Genomic DNA, 23,364 nt, shown 5'->3' on the forward strand with positions numbered 1-23,364 from the left:
CTGGCATTGACTACGCTGTCAAAAACAGATTTCATCACTTGCAAAATTGACAGTATTGACAGTCAGTCTTAAAGGTTGAAAACTAAATCGGATTTGTGGAAGCCTCAGTCGTCTCCTGTAAGCTGTTCCTCTCCACCTTCCTCTAACACTGGGGTTTATTGAAGGAAATGCTTCAAACGTCCTGTTTTGATAAAAGCTTGGTGTGTTGAAGAATTGACAGTGCCACAAAAATCAGACACACTCTAGTACAGCATTTCTCTCTCCTGTCCAGAAACCCTTTTCCCACACACCGTGGTATGTGAAATCATTATTATCCTTCCCTCGGTATTGGAAAGTGTGAAACAGTCTTATTTTTTTGATGGTTTGTTTTGCAATATAGCGATAGAGGATTGGCAGAACTTTTTTTTTTTTCTTTTTTTTTTTTGAGCGTTTTGGTCAATGGACGGATTGTGAGTTTGGATCACTTGATGGGCTTGATAATGATTTTGTGGCAACGTTTTATGCCATGTCTGTTATAGCTTTGAGGCCGTCTATGTTCGTCAAGTAAAAATATGTATCACGTTTCCACAAAACTATTAAAGGAGACATATCATGCTTTTAAATTGTTCCTTTTTACATATAAATCATACATTTGTAGTCTATATAAAGCGGAACTGCAATGCTTGGGTCTGAATTCCTCATTATTATAGCTCCACAGACCCCTTTTCTGATGTGCGTCTGAGAGCAACTCGTTTTGGTGCGGTCTCTTTAAATACAATTGAGACACTTCATACCCCGCCCACACTCGGTTCAACTCCACCCCGTTCGGCCATTTTTGTAGTTTGATAGCAGAGATATGATTATCTAGCGGCACAGAAACTTTTTATTCACACGTTATTAACAAAATGTCAACAACGGAAGACTTGTCCAGCCAGCCTTACATGTTCGAGCCAGAGTCGGAGCCGGTGCGAGATGAAAATGAAGACGACGAACCTGCAGAACAACGTCTTCATATGGATGTATCGCAATGGTGTGTACTGTATTTACACATGAAACTTTGGTCTTCCGACCTTTTACCACCGTGTCGATTTATTTTGATTAATATGTGCGAGGGAGAGAGAGCAAGACAGCGTCTAGTTTGGAGACGGTGATGTCTTGTTTACACTTTCGCCTGGCTCCGAAGAGAGAGTGCGCGCGCGCACGGGGTCTCTCTCTCTGCTCGTTCTTTCAGTTAAACATGCGTCCTGTAACAAGCGCGGCAGTTCATCTACATTAAACGGTGTAATGAAGCGTGTGGGTTACTACATCCAACAACCAAACATTTTAACTTACCCTCTCGTAACTTCTGCATTCTTTAGCTTGGACTACAAAATTGCAGCGAGAAATAAAAATGGCGGATTGCTCGAAGTGTTGGGCCGGAAGTTGATGTCCTTATTTGGCAGTTCCGCTGCAAATACTGTGACGTAATAGTTCAAAAAACGTCATAGATAACAGAAAAATCGGAACAGGTTGAAAAATATGACCAAAACAGAATATAAAGATATCAACGAAGCACCTGAAGAGAATAATTTCATATTTTCTGTACTTCTAAACACTCCAAATATACAACAAAATGCATTTGGCATGATATGTCCCCTTTAAGCAGCAGCACAACAAACTGCATATTTCTTTGATTTCTGAAGGATCATGTGACACTGAAGACTGGAGTAATGGCTACTGAAAATTCAGCTTTGACATCACAGGAATAAATTACATTTTAAAATATATTCAAACTGCATTTCAACTGTAATATTTCACAATATTTTTACTGTATTTTCGATCAAATAAATGCAGCCTTGGTGAGCAAGAGACTTCTTTCAAAAACATTTAAAAAGCTTACCTTCCCCAAACTTTTGGACAGTAATTTACATATTTAAAATGTAGTTTTTCTCTTCCATGAAAAAGGAGCTAAAATATTGATGATTCATCTGGTACTCTACTGATTTTTGTCCAGTCAGATCTCTAGAATGAGAAATACCAATGCTGCAACAGACAGCAAGAATCAAATGATTTATGCCTGTGAAAAAGGCTATTAGAAAATATATTCTGCTCAAACTTTCTATTTCAAAGTAAATACAAAATTATAGACTTAAATTAAAAGTTGTGTACCCACTCTTTTGAGGATAAAGAAACCAGCTTAAAAGGCAAACTAACCTTCCATTTTGCTCGTTGACCACTCGGCCCTCTTTGATTTACAGAGGCCACGGGCTTCACTTCACTTCCACTGCCAAAAGACATTAAATCAGCGACAGCAAAGTCTGCCTCATCAATATTTGTCCCCCATAAAACACAGACCGAGTAGCAAAAGTTCATGACAGGAAGAGGAAGCACCGCTGGTGGATTATGAAGTGTTTATTTACAAGGTTATCTGTCCTGCACCAGGGCTTCAGTGAAAGAGCATTCAGAGATGATTTACCCCCTCCAGCATCTTCGTGCGTCGTAATGCTGCCTCACCAAAAAAGTGAGAATGGTTGGTTGTTTACTATTGGAGGTCCCACCGTAAACTTCTTTTTGATTGTAATGACTCACTGACTCAATGTTCCTTACTGTTTGACCGATGCTAAAAGATGATCGGTATTCAAAGTCTTAGACGAAGCGGCTCACGTGATCTTGCAGCTGTGATTGAAACCACAGGTTAGGTATTCACAGGACATTTAGAACTGGCAGCAGTTTAAATGCCGTCGATTCTCAAGATTCATGGTCATGAATGTTAGACTATTGCCTTTTTGTGCTCTGCATGTGGTTAAGTCTTCATTTTATTGAAGTCTTCATATTAATAGATTTGCCTGGTGTTGAAATAATGAGTCATTTGCATTCAGCCCGGAGCTTTCAAGTCTTGCTCCTAGATGTAGTTCACGGCTAGACTGAATTACGCCGTTTTTTCCAGTTAGAGATGTTGCATGCTGTTTACTTTGATGGGGTCTTTACAGAACAGCTTCTTTGATTCACCTCCCGAGACTGCATTGAAAACGCCAGTGTAATCACACTATGAACAAATAATGATGTCTTTGCCAGACCAATTTAGCTGTCTGGGAACTAATGAATTACTGGCCTGGATGCATCATCATGAGGCATTTTTTCAGAACTGAAGAGCAAATGATTTTGCAGTGTAATCGTGTTGATGTGGGTCCATGGGTCATTACAGAGAGGAGTGAACCCCTTTTTTTTTTATTGCTTTTCGATGAATTATTTTATAATTTTGCACTAACAAACCATTCTTTTAAATAGTCTAAAATGCATTATTAGAATAAAAAATTCAATAAAACAACATGTACAAAATACTGTCTTGACCCTCTGGGGTCGGCGGTTGCGCCAGCGCTATCACCTCGCTTTTTTTCTTATCAGTGCGAAAGAGACCCAAAGATTTTGTAATACATACAAGTCTTAAAAACACAATTAAAAATGGATATGTATGTTCAAGAATATGGAAATAAAAAAACTATAAACTTTAAACACTATATACACTTTTTGTCTATTCAAGACTTTACTTAAATAATGTTACGCACAATAATGCAATGTCTTAATTCATTAAATTAATTTAGGGGCTTTTCTCAGCATGGATGGATACCGTTAATTTGGTACGATGAGATTTTTTTTTTTTTGATGCAAAAAACGTTTAACGTCTTTTCAGTTACAATAAACGAATAATCATTTGATGACTTTTCTCATGTGATTAATTGATCTTAATTGACAGCCCTATTTTTGTGTAGTGAATGCCCTGTTGATATAGTAGACTCTCGGTAGCTTATGTCAATCAGTAATTTACCACAGAATAGCCTTTAAACTGCAGACACTGCAGTACAAATGCAAGGTTGACTTTGATTTATTGAGTTATGTAAGTCTAAGACATTGTTTAGAAGTCTAGACAAGTGGGAGAACAGACAACAATGGCAACAAAAGTGTAATTTGTATGTCACCCAGAGCAAGATGACCCTTACAAGCATTCATAAAGTGTATTATCACGTTTTCAGGAGTGCAGAATTTTATTCAGTCATTGAAGGTGGCATGTAAATTGAAAGTGAATGTTCTTGTGTTGTTCAAGTGCTTCCACCCCCTTCTGTGTCACCAGTACAGGTGTTTAACTGTTTAAAACATTTCCCTTGATTCTCCTCTTGCTTTCACCTGAAAGAAGTTGTTTTAACAGTATGCCCAAAGTCATCCTGTCCATTAGGATTGCAGGAGTGTCTTACAAACGCATTCCATTATTCATGAGGCGTATGATCCAATTCTCTTCCCTTGACGCTTGGTCATAAACCAACTGTGCTGACAAGATTACGTTCTTCTTGACACGATCTTTGTGACAATTCCTCACTCTCATAAGCATAACATCTGAGTGATTGTCCCAGAATATCATCTTTGTTTCATGCAACCGGGAAAATGTTCCCTCCCTTTTTCATGGAACTTATGTGAGAAAAACAAAACAAAACATAAAAGTCACCGTCGTTTGTTTTTAAATGCAGTACCGTTGGGTTTGTGTAGTTTAAATAATAGGATTGCAGGCTTATAACCAAGCTACTTGATAAAAGAAGGAAGAAAAGTCTTCAAAGGAAAGCCGTCACTCTCAAAGCACCTGGTTTAAAATAACTAATTTATTCAGTGTAAAATTTTACATTCCTGTTTGTTACTTCTTGCTATTGTCTAGAGAGTGAATCCCACACCTGGGACTATGCAATATTGTTCATTTTTGAAAATCTATTTGTACTCTTGTGCTTGTAATGTCTTGTGAATGTTTATTTTAATTTTGGGGATGGATGGACCTAGATATTTCTTGTTTAGCACTTTGGTCAACCAAGGTTGTTTTAAATGTGCTTTATAAATAAATCAAATCAAACTTGAAACATCTGTGTGCTTTCGTTCATCAGCTACAAAAAGTCAAGAGCACTTCTTCTGAACTTCTGCTCGTGTCAGACTTCAAAGTCGGCAGGATTATCATTTTAATGTCACTTTAGATGTTTTTTGGGTTTTTTTGTACGTTTCCAACTGAGCATATGCTGTGACATCTTTCCAAGATGTGTTAGCCTGCACTGAATTCACAAACTAAAAACGAATCTCAGGTAACACTTCACTTGAAGCCTGTTTATATAGTGCTTTATAAAGGTTATCATAATACGTCTTTTCATAATTTTATTAATAGTTATTATGCATTTTTTAATTTAAAATATTTATTTATAAATATATTGTGTTTTATATATTATTTATTATAATAATACTAAATCTGAAATATATTGCAAAATATAAATATATATACCATATGACTATGCTTTATGCACTTTTTATGCAGTATATTTCATAATTTTAGGATGTTATTATTTATTTATTTGTATGTATGTAATAAATATACCAATTATGTTTATATATATATATATTCAATAATTTAATAAATATTCAATAATTGATTAAATAAATGTTTCTATTAAATAAATATATTTTTATATATAATTTAGTTGTTATAATGCTTTATAAATGAATATATAGGTGTACAATGAAAATCATTTATTCAGATTTATAATAAAAAACTTTAAAATATTTTCATGTTTATTTGTATATATATTTTTAGATTATATATTTATATCTGTTTTTCATCAAAGGTAATACCTAAAGACATCATTATATGATATAGTACATGAAGTATTACACAGTGTAGATCAAGATTCATTATGTAGATGTGGCTGTCATATCCCTTGTCAAAACCAGTGGCATGTTTAACTGGATTTAGCTTCCCACTGGCCTTACCTTGAAAATGACAAGTCTCACCATGCTTATCAGAATCGATGATGATCCTGACAGGACAGACTGACCTTCATCCTGAAATGATTAGTGCTTTCACGAAAGGCACAAGGGAGCCATTACTGTCATTATGGCCATGATCTAGAATAATCTATTTGTTTTCATTTCGGCATGTCAGCAGTTACCGAGATGGGCTCTGAAATGGCTTCAAACGTATAGCCGTATAATGTGATTTCAATGATATTTACCTCTTCACTCATTTTTGCTCCGAGATCTGAGTTGTAATGAAGGCGATCAAGGATTCATCAAAGCACCTCCTGTTACTTTTTTTTGCCGTTTCAGCCAAGATCCGGGCATGTGCCGACGGAGGTGCCAATCATCTGTACCGGCTCACGGAGGGTCGTCGTGAGAGGTGAGAACCTATTTTGGCTCCCATCACTATTGACTCGGAGGGCAGAGATGGATCTGGTGATGTCAAGGTTCTGGTGTCATTGAACATGTTCATTCTCAGAGCTGCTGGACTTGTAGGAGGCCTCAGGAGTATCCTGTTTGCCAGAGTGCTTTCAGAGGACTTAACTCCTAATCCATCACCTTTTGTCAGTGGCTGACAGGCCAGATTCATCTCCAGGCCTCTAAATTGGGTACTTCTCTCCTCTCCTGAGCGGTTTTCAATTGTTTTCTTTTGTTTGGGTCCCCTTTTCATTCTACCACCTAAAAATAAAGCTGAATATCAGACTCTCCAAGCATGGAGTGATGGAACTAAACACATACTAGAGCATTTGTTTATTTAAAGGGATAGATTGTCCAAAAGTTAAATTTCTGTTATTACTTAGCCTCATGTCCCTCCAAAAACAAATGCTGTTATTTTGTCACCTAGAAAATGTTTAGTTGTCAAGCTCCAAAAAGAACAAAAAAACTGTTGTATGGACTAATTTGGTAACTTTGGCGTCTTTACATTTCGTCACCTTACTAAAATAATTGCCTAAGTCATTTGATCATCAAAATTATTTTAGGAAGGTGACGATTTGGAAAGATCATGAATTTGGAGAGAATGTTTGTCTTTTGTTAAAGGAACATTCCAGGTTCAATACAAGGTAAGCTTTATCAACAGCGTTTGTGGTTTAATGTAGATTACTGCAAAAAGTAATTTTGACTTATCCCTTGTTTAATTTGTTAAAAGCAAAAATTACAGTGAGGAATTTACTGTATGAGCCTGTGCAGCTTATGTTTTTTTAAAGCACAGTAAATTAATTATTTTGTTCAAACTTATGTATTATGTCAGCAAGTAGTTCTTGTCATTTTTACAGTCATGTTAGGGTTTTAATGTTGAGTTGTCATGGCAACAAACTTGTAAAATTGGATGCACACAGAAAAGTTTAGTAAACAATGCCCTAAAATACGCATACTATTTATGTATACTTTTTAAACAGTGAGTATTTTAAATGTTTATGGATTGGCCCTATTCGCTTCCATTGTAAGTGCTTTTTATGTAACCCAGATTTTTGTGTTTTGGAGCGACAAGTGGAAACCTTGTGCAGCAAGTGTTGTCGATAAAGCTTAAAGGGTTAGTTCACCTAAAAATAACTATAATCACTGGCTTCCGGAAACGGCTATACACGAGTCTAGAGGTCACTCTTCCGCCGGAACTCGACTCGTGTACAGCCATTACCGAAAGCCAATGAAGTTGTTAATATGGATATTTTTCTTACAAAAATGCATCACATTGCTTCCTTTATTAACCCTGTGGATTTGTATGGATTACTTTTATGTTGGATGGATGCACTTTTTTGGGCTTCAAAATCTAAGGTACCATTCACTCCCATTATAAAGCTTGGAAGAGCCCGGATATTTTTGAATATAACTGAACTCTGATTGGGTTTGGCTGAAAGAAAGATGAAGGATGGCTTGAGGGTGAGTAAATTGTGGGATAATTTTCATCTTTGGGTGAACTAACCTTTTAATTCAAGTTAGCAGCATGAAGCAAAAGAAAGTAGTAAATTCGCAATTTGTAACAATTTTTTGTATTTAAAAATAGCCACTGTCTTTTAATGGCATCACAATGATTGTTAAAACTTTTAATTACTGAAACCATGAAACGCTCTCCCTCTCTGGCAAGTACACTTCTTTAGATTGATAAGCATGATATTGGTTTTAAAAAGCCTGAGCCAGTAAAATTATTCAAATAGGATAATAAACAGCAAATTGACATATATTGCGCCACATATAATAGACTGAGCTGCTGCTTCAAAACAGCTGGTTTATTGGGACGGCAGGCATATTTAAGGGAGTCAGAATTCCTTCATACGGAGCTAATGATCCGTTCAGCACACTGCCAGTAAAGTATGTTTCGACTGCGATCGTCAGAAGCTTGTTGTTTTGAGCTTATCAGCTTGCAGCAGCACTGCCAAAGACACCTCAAAGGACGTTCCAAAAAATAAACAATCTCTTTTGAATGCACACATACAGCAGGCCCTGTTCCATGTCACATCCATCAATTCTCTTGTACCTGTCATTGCTTTACTCCATATGCTTTTGTTGTCATCTGTAGATTTTATTCAGAGCTGCCAGAACGGAGTATAGAAGTCTTCTCCAGACAGTTAGCCAAATGCGTTGTCATTAGGGAATATCTACTCGCTGGAAATTAATTGGGTCTGAGCAACAAGCAAAATATTCCATCAACAGATGCAGTGCTTTTTTAGTTCTTCCTTTGATGGAAGTAAGGAATTAACATTTTTGAAGGAATTAAAGGGATACTTCATCTAAAAATGATATTTCTAAAATTATATTTGTGCTACCCTCATGTAATTCCATACATACATAATTTAGATATTTCCAATGAATTGCTTGATTCAGTTCAAAACTGATCTGAATAATTCAGATCTTTTTATCGAATTGGTTTATTTGGTTCACAAAATCACTCTAAATGAATCAGACCTTGAAGTGAATCAGTTGATCCAGTTCATAAAACCAGTCTAAATGATTCAGATATTTGTAATGAATCAGTTGATCCAGTTCACATAACAGATATTATTCATTCAAAATATTTGTAATTAAAAATATTGGTTAATTCAGGTTTTTTTTTTTATGGTCTGAATGATTCCAGATCACCCGTTCACAAAACTTATTTGAACAATTCAAATATTTTTAATGAATTGGTTAAGTTAACCTTTATTTAACCAGGCAAGTCACTTAAGAACAAGTTTTTATTTTCAACAACAGCCTGGTTGATTAGATTCACAAAATCACTCTAAATGGATAAGATCTTCAAGTGAATCAGTTGATCCAGTTCATAAAACCAGCCTAAATTATTCAGATATTTTTAATGAATATTTGAATACAGTTCATAAAACCAGCCTATATTAATCACATATTTGTAATGAATCAGTTGATCCAGTTCACATAACAGATATTATTAATTCAAAATATTGCTTAATTCAGTTTAAAAACAAATGGTCTGATTGATCCCAGTCTTTTCAATGAATTGGTTGATTCAGTTCACAAAAATGGTCTGAATGATTCAGATCTTTTCAATTAATTCAGTTCACAAAGATGGTCTGAATGATTCAGATCTTTTAAATAAATGTGTTGTTTCAGTTCACAAAACCAGCCTAAAGTTCAACTCACTTGCCAGTGATCCCAGCTCGTTGAGGGTAGGATCATCAATGAATAACAACTTAAACTGTGGTCTGTTTCTAACACAGAGTTATTATGTTGAAAAGATGTGAGGGTGCATAAATGATGACAGAAGTTTTGAGTGAACTATCCCTTTAATTGAAAATTGCTGAGTTGACCAAAACCTACCTCACAGTGTGTAACTAATGATACTTGCAAATCTGTCTGCACATTGTGACATCTTTTTGTTTTATACTCATCTGTGAGCAGCGATCATTCCCAGAAGTCTTTTTGATGCAGGACCGGAACACATTTCATATGTCTGGCAGACCTCTGGCCTTGCCTAATTACATGCATCCACAGTGATTATTCATTTTTAATCTCACTGTGCAAACAGGAGCTGACAGGGAGGGAAATCTTCAGAGCTGGTGCACAGATCAAGACACATCCTGTTATTATCTCACACTGCCTTAAATGTAATTACCGCATTGACCTTTCCTGGTACATTTTGATTAGTTTAGAAAGCTCAGGTTTGTTTGAACTGAAGCAGTGAACACACTATTGCTTTGGAGCTCATGAAACATACCATACTTTATTCTACCATTTGCAGATGGTATCGGCCATTATTATGGAACAGGTTTCTAGTCCCAGAATGTCTGGATTATCAACAGTGATCGCTCTCTGGATAATCTCCCAATGTTCAGATGTCTCATTAGCTGTTAGATTGTTACATAAATACATTTCTCTTAAAACCGCTACTGTTTCTGTAGTGAGAGCTTCTATCTGAAAGTTTCATTAAAGGGGTAGTTCACCCAAAAATGAAAATTCTGTCATTATTTACATCAAACCTGTATGAATTTCTTTCATCTTTCACACAAAAGAAGACATTTTGAAAAATGTCAGAACAAACAGTTGATGGACCACATTGACTTCCATAGTATTTTTCCCATACTATGGAAGTCAATGGGGTCCATCAACTCTTTGATTACCCATGTTCTTCAAAATATCTTCTTTTGTGTTTAGCAGAAGAAATAAATTCACAGAGGTTTAGAACAATCTGAGGGTGAGTAAATGATTGCAGAATTTTCAGTTATGGGTGAACTATCCTTTTAAATCTATTAATCGTTGTGGTACTATTTTCACGAGTAAGTGTAAATGTTAATCTGAAGAATCATGTGACACTGAAGACTGGAGTAAAGGCTTCTGAAAATTCTGACCTTTTTCTGTCCTCTTTTAATCTACTTATAATGTTAGTATTTTAGATTATTATTTTTTGGCCATTCCTTTAAGACTTCTATATGTAAATTACTGTTGTTATGATTGGCTACCACATATGAAATAAGTAATAATGCTTACTAAATAGTTTCAAAAACCAACAATGAAATGTCCATCAGTTAAAGTGAAAATCAAGCTTTTAATGTTGTTTATACTGTATGTCTATGTGTTGTTTTTAATATGCTTTAAGACAAACCATATGCAAATTCATAAGTCAACACCATTAATGAGTATTTTCTCTTTAAAACGGCAGTGAACCAAAGACGGTCTCAAAAACACGGTTTGAAATCGCTGGTGTTTCTGACAAACTACCTTTTAACCAATCCCTTCAACGTGTGATTGTCAGCAAGTGAATCTCTGAGCTGGTGTGAGTGAGTGGAGGCGGGGCTAATTTGCATATTCATAGAACTGTGTATATTTACCGTGCTATTTTAAGAATTGTTTTTTTTATTTGTTTTTTTATTTATTATTGACTACAGGGGAACTTTAAGGTTGTACTAAATGAACAGGCACTTCAGCCAGTAGTTGTGACTTCATTATCGTGACTATGAATAATATTAAGCAGGGAAGTTCAGTACGCCTATTCAGACACAATGTATGTCACCATGGATACACAGTAATGTACAGTACTTCAGCTTGGTACTTGTTGTGTGGCTGTAGTTATTCGAACTTGTGTGACCTTTACTGATTATGAAGGATTCGAAATTGAACTCTGAGGCATAATCAAAAGCTGATCGTCTGTTCAAATGATCCACTCGGGAGGGGCGGCTTTATGATTTCAACAGACTGCCTGTAATGAAGCAACAGCTGAAGAGGTCTCTTGAGGGGTCTTCTGAGAGGTGTGTGAAACTGCCAGGCATAAAGCAGGCGATCTGTTATTTAAGTCCTGAGTGGGCTTATTGACTTAAAAAATAGAGCGGAATTTGTGCTGCGCCAAATGAAGCCAATACCAAGCTCCCCTGTTGATGAACAGTCACATCACTTATTAGAAAACAAAGGCTACAACAAAATACAAGACGTTTAAGGATTTGCATGTAGTTTTGTTCCTGAATGTCACTTGGGAGCCCAATTTTCACTTCCCCACATCCTCATTGATGTTATTTTAGAGTGCGTAACAAGAAAACAACCTGGAAGCCAGACCAATAACTGTGATCTCGTCTGTCTGTCTTGTCTCTTTGGGCTGTGACAAAATGAAAGAAGCATCTGATGTGACAGGGTGTCTGATCTCAGGTTCTCCCATTGGGGTTGGTCTTGACCTTCTGGAATTACTTCAATTCTTAATTCTAATTTTCTCTGTGCCGAGTTATTTTCCAACGAGGTATAGTCCCCTGCGTTACGATTAAGTTTAAGTGACACTTTAATTTGAATGTAAAAGAGGTGTATTTTGCCTCCAATTTGAGCTCTGCGGTGGGAAGAGCTGTTTTGCTGATAAAATGTCAAAAGGAAAGGTTTAATTTAGCTTCACCTTAATGTGGCTGAAGAACTGTCACTGCTGAGGGTTATTTATGGTTTCCTGTTTAACCATTGTCTGTTGGAGCGTAGCAACAGGAAACTTTAGAACTGTTTATTGCTTTGAATTGCTTTTTCTTGCACATTGAACCCTTGGTCACAGCCAGAAGTGTTCTAGATGATTCAGCTTTTTTGGAAGAAAGATTAATTGGGGATTATAAATCAATTAGTAGGTGCACAAATTGTAACCACGTTGAATCTTAACATGATATAATATGCTTGATCACTTTTTGATTTATATTTAACGGTTCCATTTATGGTTTTCACATTTTGACCCCCTGTTACGGACAGAATGTTCTGTTAACTCTTTCCCTGCCATCGACTTAAATTTCCATCATTTATTAGACAACTCTTCCCTGCCACTGATGGAAAATTCCGGCTTTTCACTTCTCAGCTTTCTGCTTAAAATGCTTTTTTAATTCAACTTACCCACATTCTAGTGTTGATAAAAAAAGGAATGCATGAAGCTAGAATAAAACTGTTTATTTTAAAAAACAAAAAAGCTTGTGAGTCATTGTTTAGTGAATCAACTCAGTGTAGTCCGATTCCTGAAAGAATGACTCTAATGACTCTGTTCTTTTTAGTGAATCAAACTCATAAAGTTTGCAACTAACTAAGAGAAAAATCTGTTTAATTACTGACTAGTTGTTCATTACGTTGTTTAGTGAAAGATGCACATTATAGATTTTGTCAGTGAAAGTTTTGTTTTGTTTTGTTGTAGGGCTGCACGATATTGAAGAAAAATGCGATATGCTGATTAAATAATGTGATATTCGAAATGCGATATGATAATGCTTAAGGTGTGTAAAATAAACGTAAATTATATTTAAAATGATATAACCTACATACATGTTTCACATTCTTTTTGTCAGAAGAAAGCATCCCTACAACTTCTGAAAGTGAACAGCAGTGTTTCACTAGTAGCATAAGAAGTGTCATTTTAACATCAGTGTAAACCACTGGGTTTAGAGTTTCAGGTAGGCCTACATTAGGTTTATTTAACAACTGAAATTGAATAATCAAATGTAAAAAAATAAACACTGCTCAGTCTTCACTGTATGAATTAAATATATGCTGATACTTATTAAAGCTACAAAAGCTATTCATTCAAGAGCAGTGACGGATTTTCTCTTTGTCTTTTGTTCATGACCCCAGTTATTGCAAGCCGTTGCAATATGCATATCGCAATATGTACATTTGAGATATTTCGATACATTGCACAGCCCTATATTGTTCTTTAATATATGTGACCTTGGACCACAAAACCAACAAGGGTTATTTTTTGGAAATTGAGATTCATACATCATCAAAAAGCCGCATAAATAAGCTTTCCATTGATGTGTGGTTTGTTAGTATATGACAATATTTGGCTGAGATACAATTATTTGAAAACCTGGATTCTGAGGGTGCAAAAAAATCTAAACATTGAGAAAATTGCCTTTAAACTTGTCCATTTATGTTTGCGATTTTGCTGCATCCACTCACAAAAATATATTTACGGTATATTTATGGGAGTAAATTTACAAAATATCTTCATGGAACATGATCTTTACTTAATATCCTAATGATTTTTGGCATAAAAGAAAAATGTATAATTTTGACCCATAAAATGTATTGTTGGCTGTTGCCACAAATACACCCGTGCGACTTATGACTGGTTTTGTGGTCCAGGGTCACATATAGTTTAGTCCAAGAATCGGATTCCATTTATGCTGCCTCTAAAAAGACTGTAAAAAGTCATTAAAAACAGAATTGCATTTCTTATTTTCCAATCATTTGTTGTTTAAATGGACTAAATGAATAATTAATTTTAAAACATGAGCAGTAGTAAAACTGATGATTGTCTTAGCAAGCTTAGTGTCAATTTAGTATCATTGGACTGGCTTTTTTCCCCATACAACCTGTTTATAACACAGCCGGTGTTCTCCTGGTCGGGCCTCAGATTCATCCGTGAGATGAAGATAGTGCTCCTGTAATCCGCTGCCGTGTTATTCTTAAACCAGCTCGGCAGCGCATCTCTGCTCATTCAGCGGCTACATGCACCGCCCGGCCGACCGTGAAATCATAACATCGAGTCTTTATGCTTTAATGCCTACCTATACCCACGCTGCCTTTCTTCTATCAGGGAATAAAACGAAAGAAGCCGCGACATGATCTGCCTTTCTTAAAATGAATACTCTGCCCATCTGAGCGAAGAAAATCTTGTCATTGCCTCCGTATATATCGTAAATCTATGTTGCAAAAGTTTGGGGTGAGGTATACGGCAACGGCGCAGTGTGCATCAATTCTCTCTCAACCCCTCACTGTGTCAAGAGGCTGTCTGTGTCGCTTTTGTCATGTCTGGGGACAGATAGTGCTGTGAATGGCAGGCGTTGAATGGCTCTAGTGGGGTCCTGTCACTGAAGCTTTCCATGGCCCGTGTCAGAGAAGCACCTTCATTTCACATGAATAAAGGATCCGATGGCTGCACAAAGTGTGCCTTTTTACCCATCACCCTCTTCTCCCACTCTCGCTCACATCAGTTTCTCTCTCCCTCTCTCTCTCTCTGTCTTCCCGTCAAGTTTTCTCCCAGACTACATAAATGGAGACTTTGATTCAATCCTGCCAGAGGTCAAGGCGTTTTACACAGAAAAGGTAAGCGTACTATCTCTGGGACTCTCTCGTGATGTCTCTTTTACTTTCTTTTTATTTTCATATGTTTGCATATACATATATTATATATTCTTTCCCTTCTTGGAAGTTATGAAATTAGTTATAATGAAATTGTTTTAATAATTTGCTTCGGCTCCAGTATAATTAGAATAAGGTGATTCTTTATTTTAATTTCACACACTTCATGCAGTATAATTGGGTATTGTACATAGTGCATAGTATTTGTACGTTAAAATATATAGCTGCTTTTATATTTTAGTATCATAGCATCATGTTTGGGGGTCCTTGACACAAAAGAAATTGAAAATCACTGGCCTAGAGCATGAAACCATTGAAATTCAAGAGGAAAATGAACAATTCGGGTTTCTAAATGGTTATTTAGCCTATTGTATATTGATAAATATGCATAATATTTGGCCTGTAAAGTTCATCGCAATATTAATGAATTTCGATGTTTGATTTTAAGCACTTTTGTACTTCAGTATGAAGTACTATTTTGTTCTTGTTTCCCGAAGCAAAACCCTTTGAGAGCCACTGGTATAAATATATCCATAAATTCTCCAAAACTGATATAAAAAATATGTTAAATATTAATGTAAGCTCTTTTGCAATATGATTTATGTGGCACAAAAAGTTGGGCTGACAACACTTTCTGATTGAGATTCATATTCTGTCCTCTCCAGCTATGGCCCCCTGCCACTCACTTCCTCAAGTCATGTAGATTTCACAGATTCACACCACTGACTTGCTGTCATTCTGAGAAAGGTGCAGTGTGGTGTGGTATCAGTCCAGTGGCTAAAGCTCTTAACAAAGCTAGTGAACCTGTGAAGTGAAGTGTTACCGAGAGGCCTCCACTGTGCCCTTGAGCAAAGCACTTAACCGCAATCTTCTCCTGTGGGAACGTCTCTGAAATTAGTGTACTGTACGTCAGTTTGAATGAAAACCATCTGCTAAGTAATGAGTAGCAGAGGTTATTTGCATTGTTATAATCCTGCATACATGCATTTTTATGTCATTCCTAAGCCGGTGAATGCGGCTTTTGGGGGAACCGAAGTTTGACAAACCATGACGCTTGAATTTAAATGGGTTTGAAAAGGAATAAAAACTAGAGTGATGCTCTGTGGAGGATAAAGGAAGGAACAGAAACAAGCTCCACGGATGACGTTTGGATGCAGGATTTTTGTGGTACCTGCTGCGTTTGAGAAGTCACCTGCGACGGCCGTGTATATGCAGCCGATCGAGGGACTGAGACTGGAAAACGAGCAACGTTCACCTCTGCCCTTCCTGACACTCAAAGAATTCGCACAGCAAGAGATCCCATTTACAAAACACAAAGTGCGATCAGACAAAGCGAGAAGCCTGAGGGCAGTCTGTAGTGTATCGACTTTAAAGTTTCGAAACTTTTTTTTTACGATCAGAGAGGCTGTTGTTTTCCCCTTTAGCCCCATTTTTATCAAAATACTTTTGTTGGTCGCATCAAATTCTGAAATATTTTAATATTTTGTAGTGGTCTTCAACACAGTGTAAAAAGATTTAATAGGAATAACTTCACTAAACAGTAGTTTCACACAGTATTTCAGCCCAAACTTTTTTTTATTTATCACAAAACGTCCTTCGATGATGTTTAAGAGGTAATAAATGTGCAGAGAGTATGTAAATGAAGTCACCATGACTTTTTTCCTCCTGTCTATGTAAATTAGTCTCATTATAGATACTATTTGCATGCTGCAAGTAATATTACGCTTATTACCGTTTACACCGTTCCTTGATTTGCATAAATCCTTTGCTGAATGTGGTGCTTAACACATAACTAGACTGTGTGCATATAAAATGTGTGTAAAACTTGTGAAAAAAGATATTGACCAATTATGCATTCATACTTAACACATTCATATCAACTTTTGATGTTGAATTCAAAATTCTGTTTATTTGTCAGCTATCCACATACTTGTCTTCCAATTTGACTTATTTTGCTCCAGAACTGCAAGCTAATGGAAACGCCTGACCAGGATCTGACAGACTTCACTAAGTGCTTGGCCATTATGGTGGAGGAGATCAAAGCACAGAAATTGCAGGTTGGACTCTATCTCTCCTCATCTGCATCTCTCTCTGTCTGTCTGTCTGGATGTTTCTGTCTTATGCTTCAGACCCGCTCCCCAACTTTTTGACCCTGTTTGCGCCTCAGAAACACGTGACCACTTTGCATTTGTAAAATATAAACGAATCTGTCGTAATGAACCGCGACTTAACTGCCAATCAATTGTGGCTAAATCGTGCAAAAAAAAACAGCAGTAAACTTTGTCGGTTACATGCTTTAAAAAAAATTACATCTGAAATGGAAAAAAATATCCATATCTGGTTTAGTTAACCCTTGTGAAAAAGAAGTGAACTTTAGCATACTTTTTTACACAAAAGTGTACCTATTACGAACAGAATATACTTTAAAAGCATATATTAAGTGTGAACATACTTAAGTGTGAACAGAATGTAATGATTTAGGATACTTAATTGCATGTTAATTGTTAGAAATATAATTATACATATTTAGATAATAATTACAAATATTTAGGTTTAAATGTATATTAAATGCAATTATTTGAGCTTAAGTAGGGCTTAAAGGGATAGTTCATCCAAAAATTAATTTCTGTCATCATTTATTCACCCTCAAGTCGTTCCAAACCTGTATGAATTTCTTTCTTCTGCTGAACACAAAAGAAGATATTTTAAATAATGTCAGTAACCAAACAGTAGATGGGCCCCATTGACTTCCATAGTTTTTTCCATACTATGCAAGTCAAAGAGGCCCATCAACTGTTTGGTTTCTGCACAAATTCCAATGTCAAATGGTCACAGAAAACATTTGAAATGAATGTTACCAGGTTTAAACTGGCCCTTTGTGATTCCATATCAAAGTGTGTTGCTCTGCCAAGCTGGGATGCAGGGAGTATGTGTACTAAAACAAAATATACATTTTGAGATGAGTACATTACAATGGAAAGAAAAGTGGAAACTCAAATTCATTGTGAAAACTGAGTTGGAAGAATTGCGGTGTACATTTTCACTTTTTTTTTTTTTTACCCGTCAAACATAAAAGGTGAGCTCACACCTCAGCTTCAGTGTGAATTCACATCCTCCAGGAGCTGTCAGAAAGGTTTTGTATGGATATTGTGTGTGTGTGTGTGTGTGTGTGTCTGTCTGCTCCTCCTCTAAACCCCAGTCTGAGCTCCAGGCTTGTCAGACTGTCTGTTGGTCCTCACAGAGATGCCCATCACCGTCACAGACACTCCAGAGTTTTACCAATATACAAGCCTCAAGCTCAATCTACATGCATACTATGGCCTTCTAGCTTTTTCCCATTGTGTTTATATTCACCTCTGTATCTCAGCTCTACCTTTTGTGTCTTCAAGCTCTCACGAATGACTAGTAACACTTTTAGAAGTGACTAAGCTTAGTAATTCTCTGTCAGTCTGTCATTGTCTAAAACATGACTACAGCTTAAAATATTTATTTATCTGCTTGTTTTAAAGTGTTGACCCCAATCTGGGTGTCTCAGCCTAAGATGACACAACAACAGAGCGCCCACTGACATTAATGTACTGTTTTATGCATGTTGCACAACAAAAAAAGCAAGACCAAGCTGTGGTTGATTGTTTTACAAGTTCATCCTGTCTAATTGAGCAGTTCTTGGACAGAATAAGTTGCAAAGTGGATCATACGTTATGCCAATAATTACAAAAATGGCTCGATGAGACGTTTCGTCTGGGTTTCTCTGATTTGTGCTTGGTTATAACCCAAAGTTTGTGCTGTCATCATGAGAAAAGTTTGAACTGCCGTATTAGACTTTGCAGGGAATGTAAAGGTATACTTTGACCTCAGACACCAAGTACAAGTTGCGAACATATCATTTCTGCTTCGCTTTTTAAAAAAGTTTTGCAATCAGTCTACATAATTACAGAGGCACTGTAACTTGAACAATTTATGTGTCAGATGTCTCATAAGTCCCGCTATTTAAACGAGCCAGTAGGGGCTGGCAGTGAAGTGTTGATTACCCACTGTGCATTTTAAAGAGTTTTTTTATCTCGTAGAGTTGTTGGATCTCACAGGGTGATAGGTACATTGCAGCAGTCAGACAAACGATCCCGGGAGCAAATATCAAAGGCATTCTGCCAAGTCAACGCTTTCCAGTCCACACTGTTCCCTCGGAATACTTTCCATAATGTATGACTCTGTTGTTTAGTGAAGACGCACATCATTTTTGGCTGCTGTGGGAAGGAAAAAGCTACGGTGCAAATTTGCAACAGCACTTTCAGAACATTTATCCTCGACTTGCAGATTCTGTCGCACAAACACTCTTTCGTTTGTACGTTTGTTCATTCATTTGTTTGTTTGTTCGTTCAATAGTTGGTGCAGGAGCACTTTAAAAACTGGGGTTGCATAAATAACCTTTATCCATTGCTTTGCTCTCACAATCGCTGATTTCTTTGTCCATTTGTTCATTTATTCATTTGTTTGTTTTTTCATTTGTTTGTGCAAGAGCACTTTTAAACCATTTATGTATTTATTGATTTGGTTACCCATTCATTCATTCGTTTGTTCGTTCATTTATTCATTCATTTGTTGATTGATTCATTCATTTGTTGATTCATTCATTCAATTGTTGGTTCATTCATTCGTTTAAGAAATTTTATTCTGGGGTCTTTCATTAATTCATTCTTTTGTTTGTTAATGCAGTATAGCCAATGCCAGCCATTTTTAAAACATTTATTCTGAAGTTGCATAAAGAATCAATATCCACTGCTTACACACTCACACATTCATTCATTCATTTGTTGTTTGTTCATTTGTTTGTTTAATAGCACTTTAAGAAAATCTATCCTGAAGTTGCATGACAAAAAATCTAATGCTTTGCTCCCACAATCATTCATTTGGTTAGTTGTTGGTTCATTCAGTTGTTTGTGCAATAGCACTTTAAGAGCATCACTCATTCATCTGTTCATTTGATTATTCATTGGTTCATTTATTTATTTGTTTACCCATCACTCATCTGTTTGCAGATTGACACCATCATAACACTGGGTGGTCTTGGAGGCCGCTTCGACCAGATCATGGCCACAGTGGAGACCTTGTTTCATGCCCAGAAGATAACGGATTTGCCTGTGGTGGTTATACAAGACCGTTCTCTGGCTTTCCTTCTCCAAGAGGTAAACACTTCTCTCTCTCATTAGCATGTGCTAATCAGTGTTTGCACTTGTGCGCTTTTGACATCCTGATTGCGGCACTTAATGATCAATCGTGATATTAAGCAATTAACAACTGCAGAGACACTTTGCTGCCTCTTCTCTGTTGTGTCCTGTTTTTGCACTTTTAAAGGATCTGAATATCTGAATTAAGGCTAAAAATACAAAAGATATTGCCTTATGCATTGTCAACATTTTCATACAACAGTACTATACCCGAATATAACAAATACAAGCATGTGAGAGATGCATATTTGTATTTTATGATGTTTTAGAGATGGTAATACAAAGACCAACTCATATTTGCACAATAACACGTACAAAGCCCTTGTTTTTAAGTTTGTAAGACACTGCAATCTTGTTCGACTAATAAGAAAACCTTACAGCATTGCTCTAGCTGCATTACTTTACATTCTGTATGAGAACATTTAATCAAGCTCATAGGCTCATAGAGAATATAAGACATTGAGATGATTGTGAGACACTGAATGTTGTAATGGGCCAGAAATATAAATTAATGCATTTCAGTCTGTATAAAAATGTCCTTGACTGTTTCATAAAGCATGAATTCAGTTCTGTGCAGAATTCATTTGCTGCTATTCTTGGGTTTTCAGAGACTGATCAGAATTAGTTTTGAAAAGTCAAACTTTGAAGTTTGTACAACTCACTTTAAGATTAAAAATAAAACATCTGCATTTATATATAGCATCTAACTTGCCAAATGCAATAGATGGTAATTATGAGTTACAGAAAAGTTCTCAGAACATCCAAGCAATTTTCAAGATTAGCTGTAATTTTAGAAGCTTCTTTATTCATCTTACTTTTAAGTCTGTGCATATATAAACAAACAACACTTTTTAAATGTGATATATGGAATTATCACAATATTGAACTAGACTGATGTTTGTAAGTGAGAGCTGAGAACCGCATTGCAAATGGTAAGTTGTCAGTGCCTCTGCATGTGAGAAAGTGGATTTCTCATACAGTATCTGAGCATTTGAAGTCTCTCTTGGCATTCTTATCAGATGATATTACACTAATAATCTAATGAATGCTGAAACTACCAGCTAGTCAAGACTGTTTAAGATGGTGAGTGCTAGTTTTGTGCTGAACTAGTTGTTGGACTTATAAAGAATGAACCGGTCACACTATTATTCCATTCAGGTACAATGATTACAATGACAAATGAATGATTGTTATTGGTATTTTTTTATTTTAAATTAAATTAATTAAAAAAATTATACTTTTAAAAATTAAATTCATAATTTCTCTCAACTCATCCACCATTTAGGGGAGCTCACTAGGTTTTCAAACAGAGTTTCACCCGCATTCTGTGACCTTCTCCTGCTCTTTTTCTCACACTTACAGGGCAAACAACACCGACTGAATGTGAACACCGGCTTGGAGGGGAAATGGTGTAGCCTGGTTCCTGTGGGCTGCCCTTGTCTTACCACCACTTCTGGGCTTAAATGGAACTTGGGTGAGTTGCATGCCTGTAGGCCACAGGTCTGTCCACCCACTCACACACCAAAACACAGACATCCCTGAGGACCGTGCCCCAGCCTGTACCATCCTCTGTGCTCCATTTACATGGTCCTGTCCTAGATAGGAGACATTTATTACCCATGCCAGCTCAAATCTCCAGCAAACTCTCACTGATGTTACAGTTGATGCAGTTTGTCATGCCTAGATTTAGAAAGATCTCACATTTGCATTATTGTATTTTAGCTTCTCCATGGCATTTGCTTTTGAATTGTTCATTTTGTTTCATAAATACGCTATTTCCTCCAGGGATGGCCCATTGATATGATGGCTCTCACAGATTAAACTATAGAAAGAAAGAAAAAACAAGTTTTGGGGACATTGGTTTTGTACTGTGTACTAGACATACTGCACAGTACAATCCATCATCACTTTAACATTAGACAGTTTTTACTTCACTTTTTGAATTATATAAAGGAACATGGAGTAATTTTTGCTTTTCTTATATTAAATGTGAAGTTTGTAATTGCTTCGTGACCAAGATCACCAAAGTCTTGCAGACAATATTGTTTTCATAAACACTACCCCCATCTGCCATTATTTAGAACCGATATTCTCAACTCTGGTTTACTTTCCTGCACCGTTTAAGGGTGTTCTCACACTTTAATTAGGTTCTCTTTGTTCTTTTGCTCCTAAACAAAAAAAAGAAAATAATACATTTAGTCCAGGTTAGCATTTATACTGTCATATTGTGACACAGAACCTAAAGATACAAAAAAACAGCTTTTATGATGTATATTCTACGACGGAACTTGTCGAACATCCAAAACAATGCTGTGTGCTGGGCTAAATGCGCTCGCTGTATGTGCGGATATATGATGGAGCTGACAACTCATGAAGAGCTTATAAAATATGTAAAAGAGTCAAAACAGCGCAGGAATCCCTTTGTCATACACAAATGATCTGCTGCGAGGAGTCGAGGTACTGATGCCTGTACCGCACTGTGATGGGCAACATCGCGACTATGATGAGAAAAAACATTCATTCGAACCACATCAGAGTTCGTTTGCAAGCGGACCGAGAACCTTCTTTTCAGCGGCCTCAGTCCGATTGTTTAGTGTGCACCAGGGTTCGGATGGCATCGTTTCACTTATTCAAATGAATCGCACTAACAGAGCAATTGCAGTGTTCGTTTTAATTGAATCAAAAACATGCCAAGTGTGAACACACACCTGTGCAAACACACCTGAACAAGCTAATCAAGGGCTGTGTTCGAAATCGCCTATTTAATACACTTAAATAGGGCACTATTTGAGGGGACAGCCATTTGTAGTGGTGTCCGAAACCATTGTGGACGTTATCGATTGCACTCATTTAATCCCATAATCCACCACAATAACAAGTGTACACTCGTTAGAGAACACTCAACAGTTAGAGAATACCCATAATGCACTGTTAAAGTTGTGCCGAATGAATTCCCGCGTCTCGCCAGAAGATGGCACCTGCAGCTGAAACATTCATCCAACCATTTTCCAAACTGCTGGTCCAATGTGGATACAGTGTAATATCATACAGATATATTAAGGTTCATTTATAATTAAGATTTATGCATGCTAGTATCCATGACAGATTTCAAGATAAATCTTTTCATTGCTACTGGCTCTACCAGTTTGCTAAGTTTCAAATGATTTCTTAACAGCAAGCACAAACTATGCAAAAGTGACAGCCCTTCCGGCACACTTAGTGTCTGAATTCGCTCACTCAGTTTCATTCACTCCTTTAAGTGGACTATATTAGTGGAGTAATGTAGTGAATAGTGAATGAGAGTATAGGGGAGCGAACACAGAATTAA

The 23,364-nt window shown here is 36.6% G+C and overlaps 1 protein-coding gene across 4 annotated transcripts in view; it reads left to right on the top strand.

The window, feature by feature from the left end:
* tpk1 (thiamin pyrophosphokinase 1) overlaps positions 1 to 23,364 on the top strand; it is a 62,032-nt gene that overhangs the window by 16,790 nt on the left and 21,878 nt on the right. For all 4 annotated transcript variants that reach the window (XM_084102242.1, XM_084102244.1, XM_084102245.1 and 1 more), the window contains exons 4-8: positions 6,088 to 6,157; positions 14,703 to 14,775; positions 16,773 to 16,868; positions 19,848 to 19,994; positions 21,399 to 21,510. In XM_084102242.1, the coding sequence (XP_083958368.1) occupies positions 6,088 to 6,157; positions 14,703 to 14,775; positions 16,773 to 16,868; positions 19,848 to 19,994; positions 21,399 to 21,510 (498 nt within the window). The remainder of the gene's footprint in view (positions 1 to 6,087; positions 6,158 to 14,702; positions 14,776 to 16,772; positions 16,869 to 19,847; positions 19,995 to 21,398; positions 21,511 to 23,364) is intronic.

The sequence above is a fragment of the Abramis brama genome, assembly GCF_963993115.1.
Source record: "Abramis brama genome assembly, chromosome: 24".
NCBI lineage: Eukaryota > Metazoa > Chordata > Actinopteri > Cypriniformes > Leuciscidae > Abramis > Abramis brama.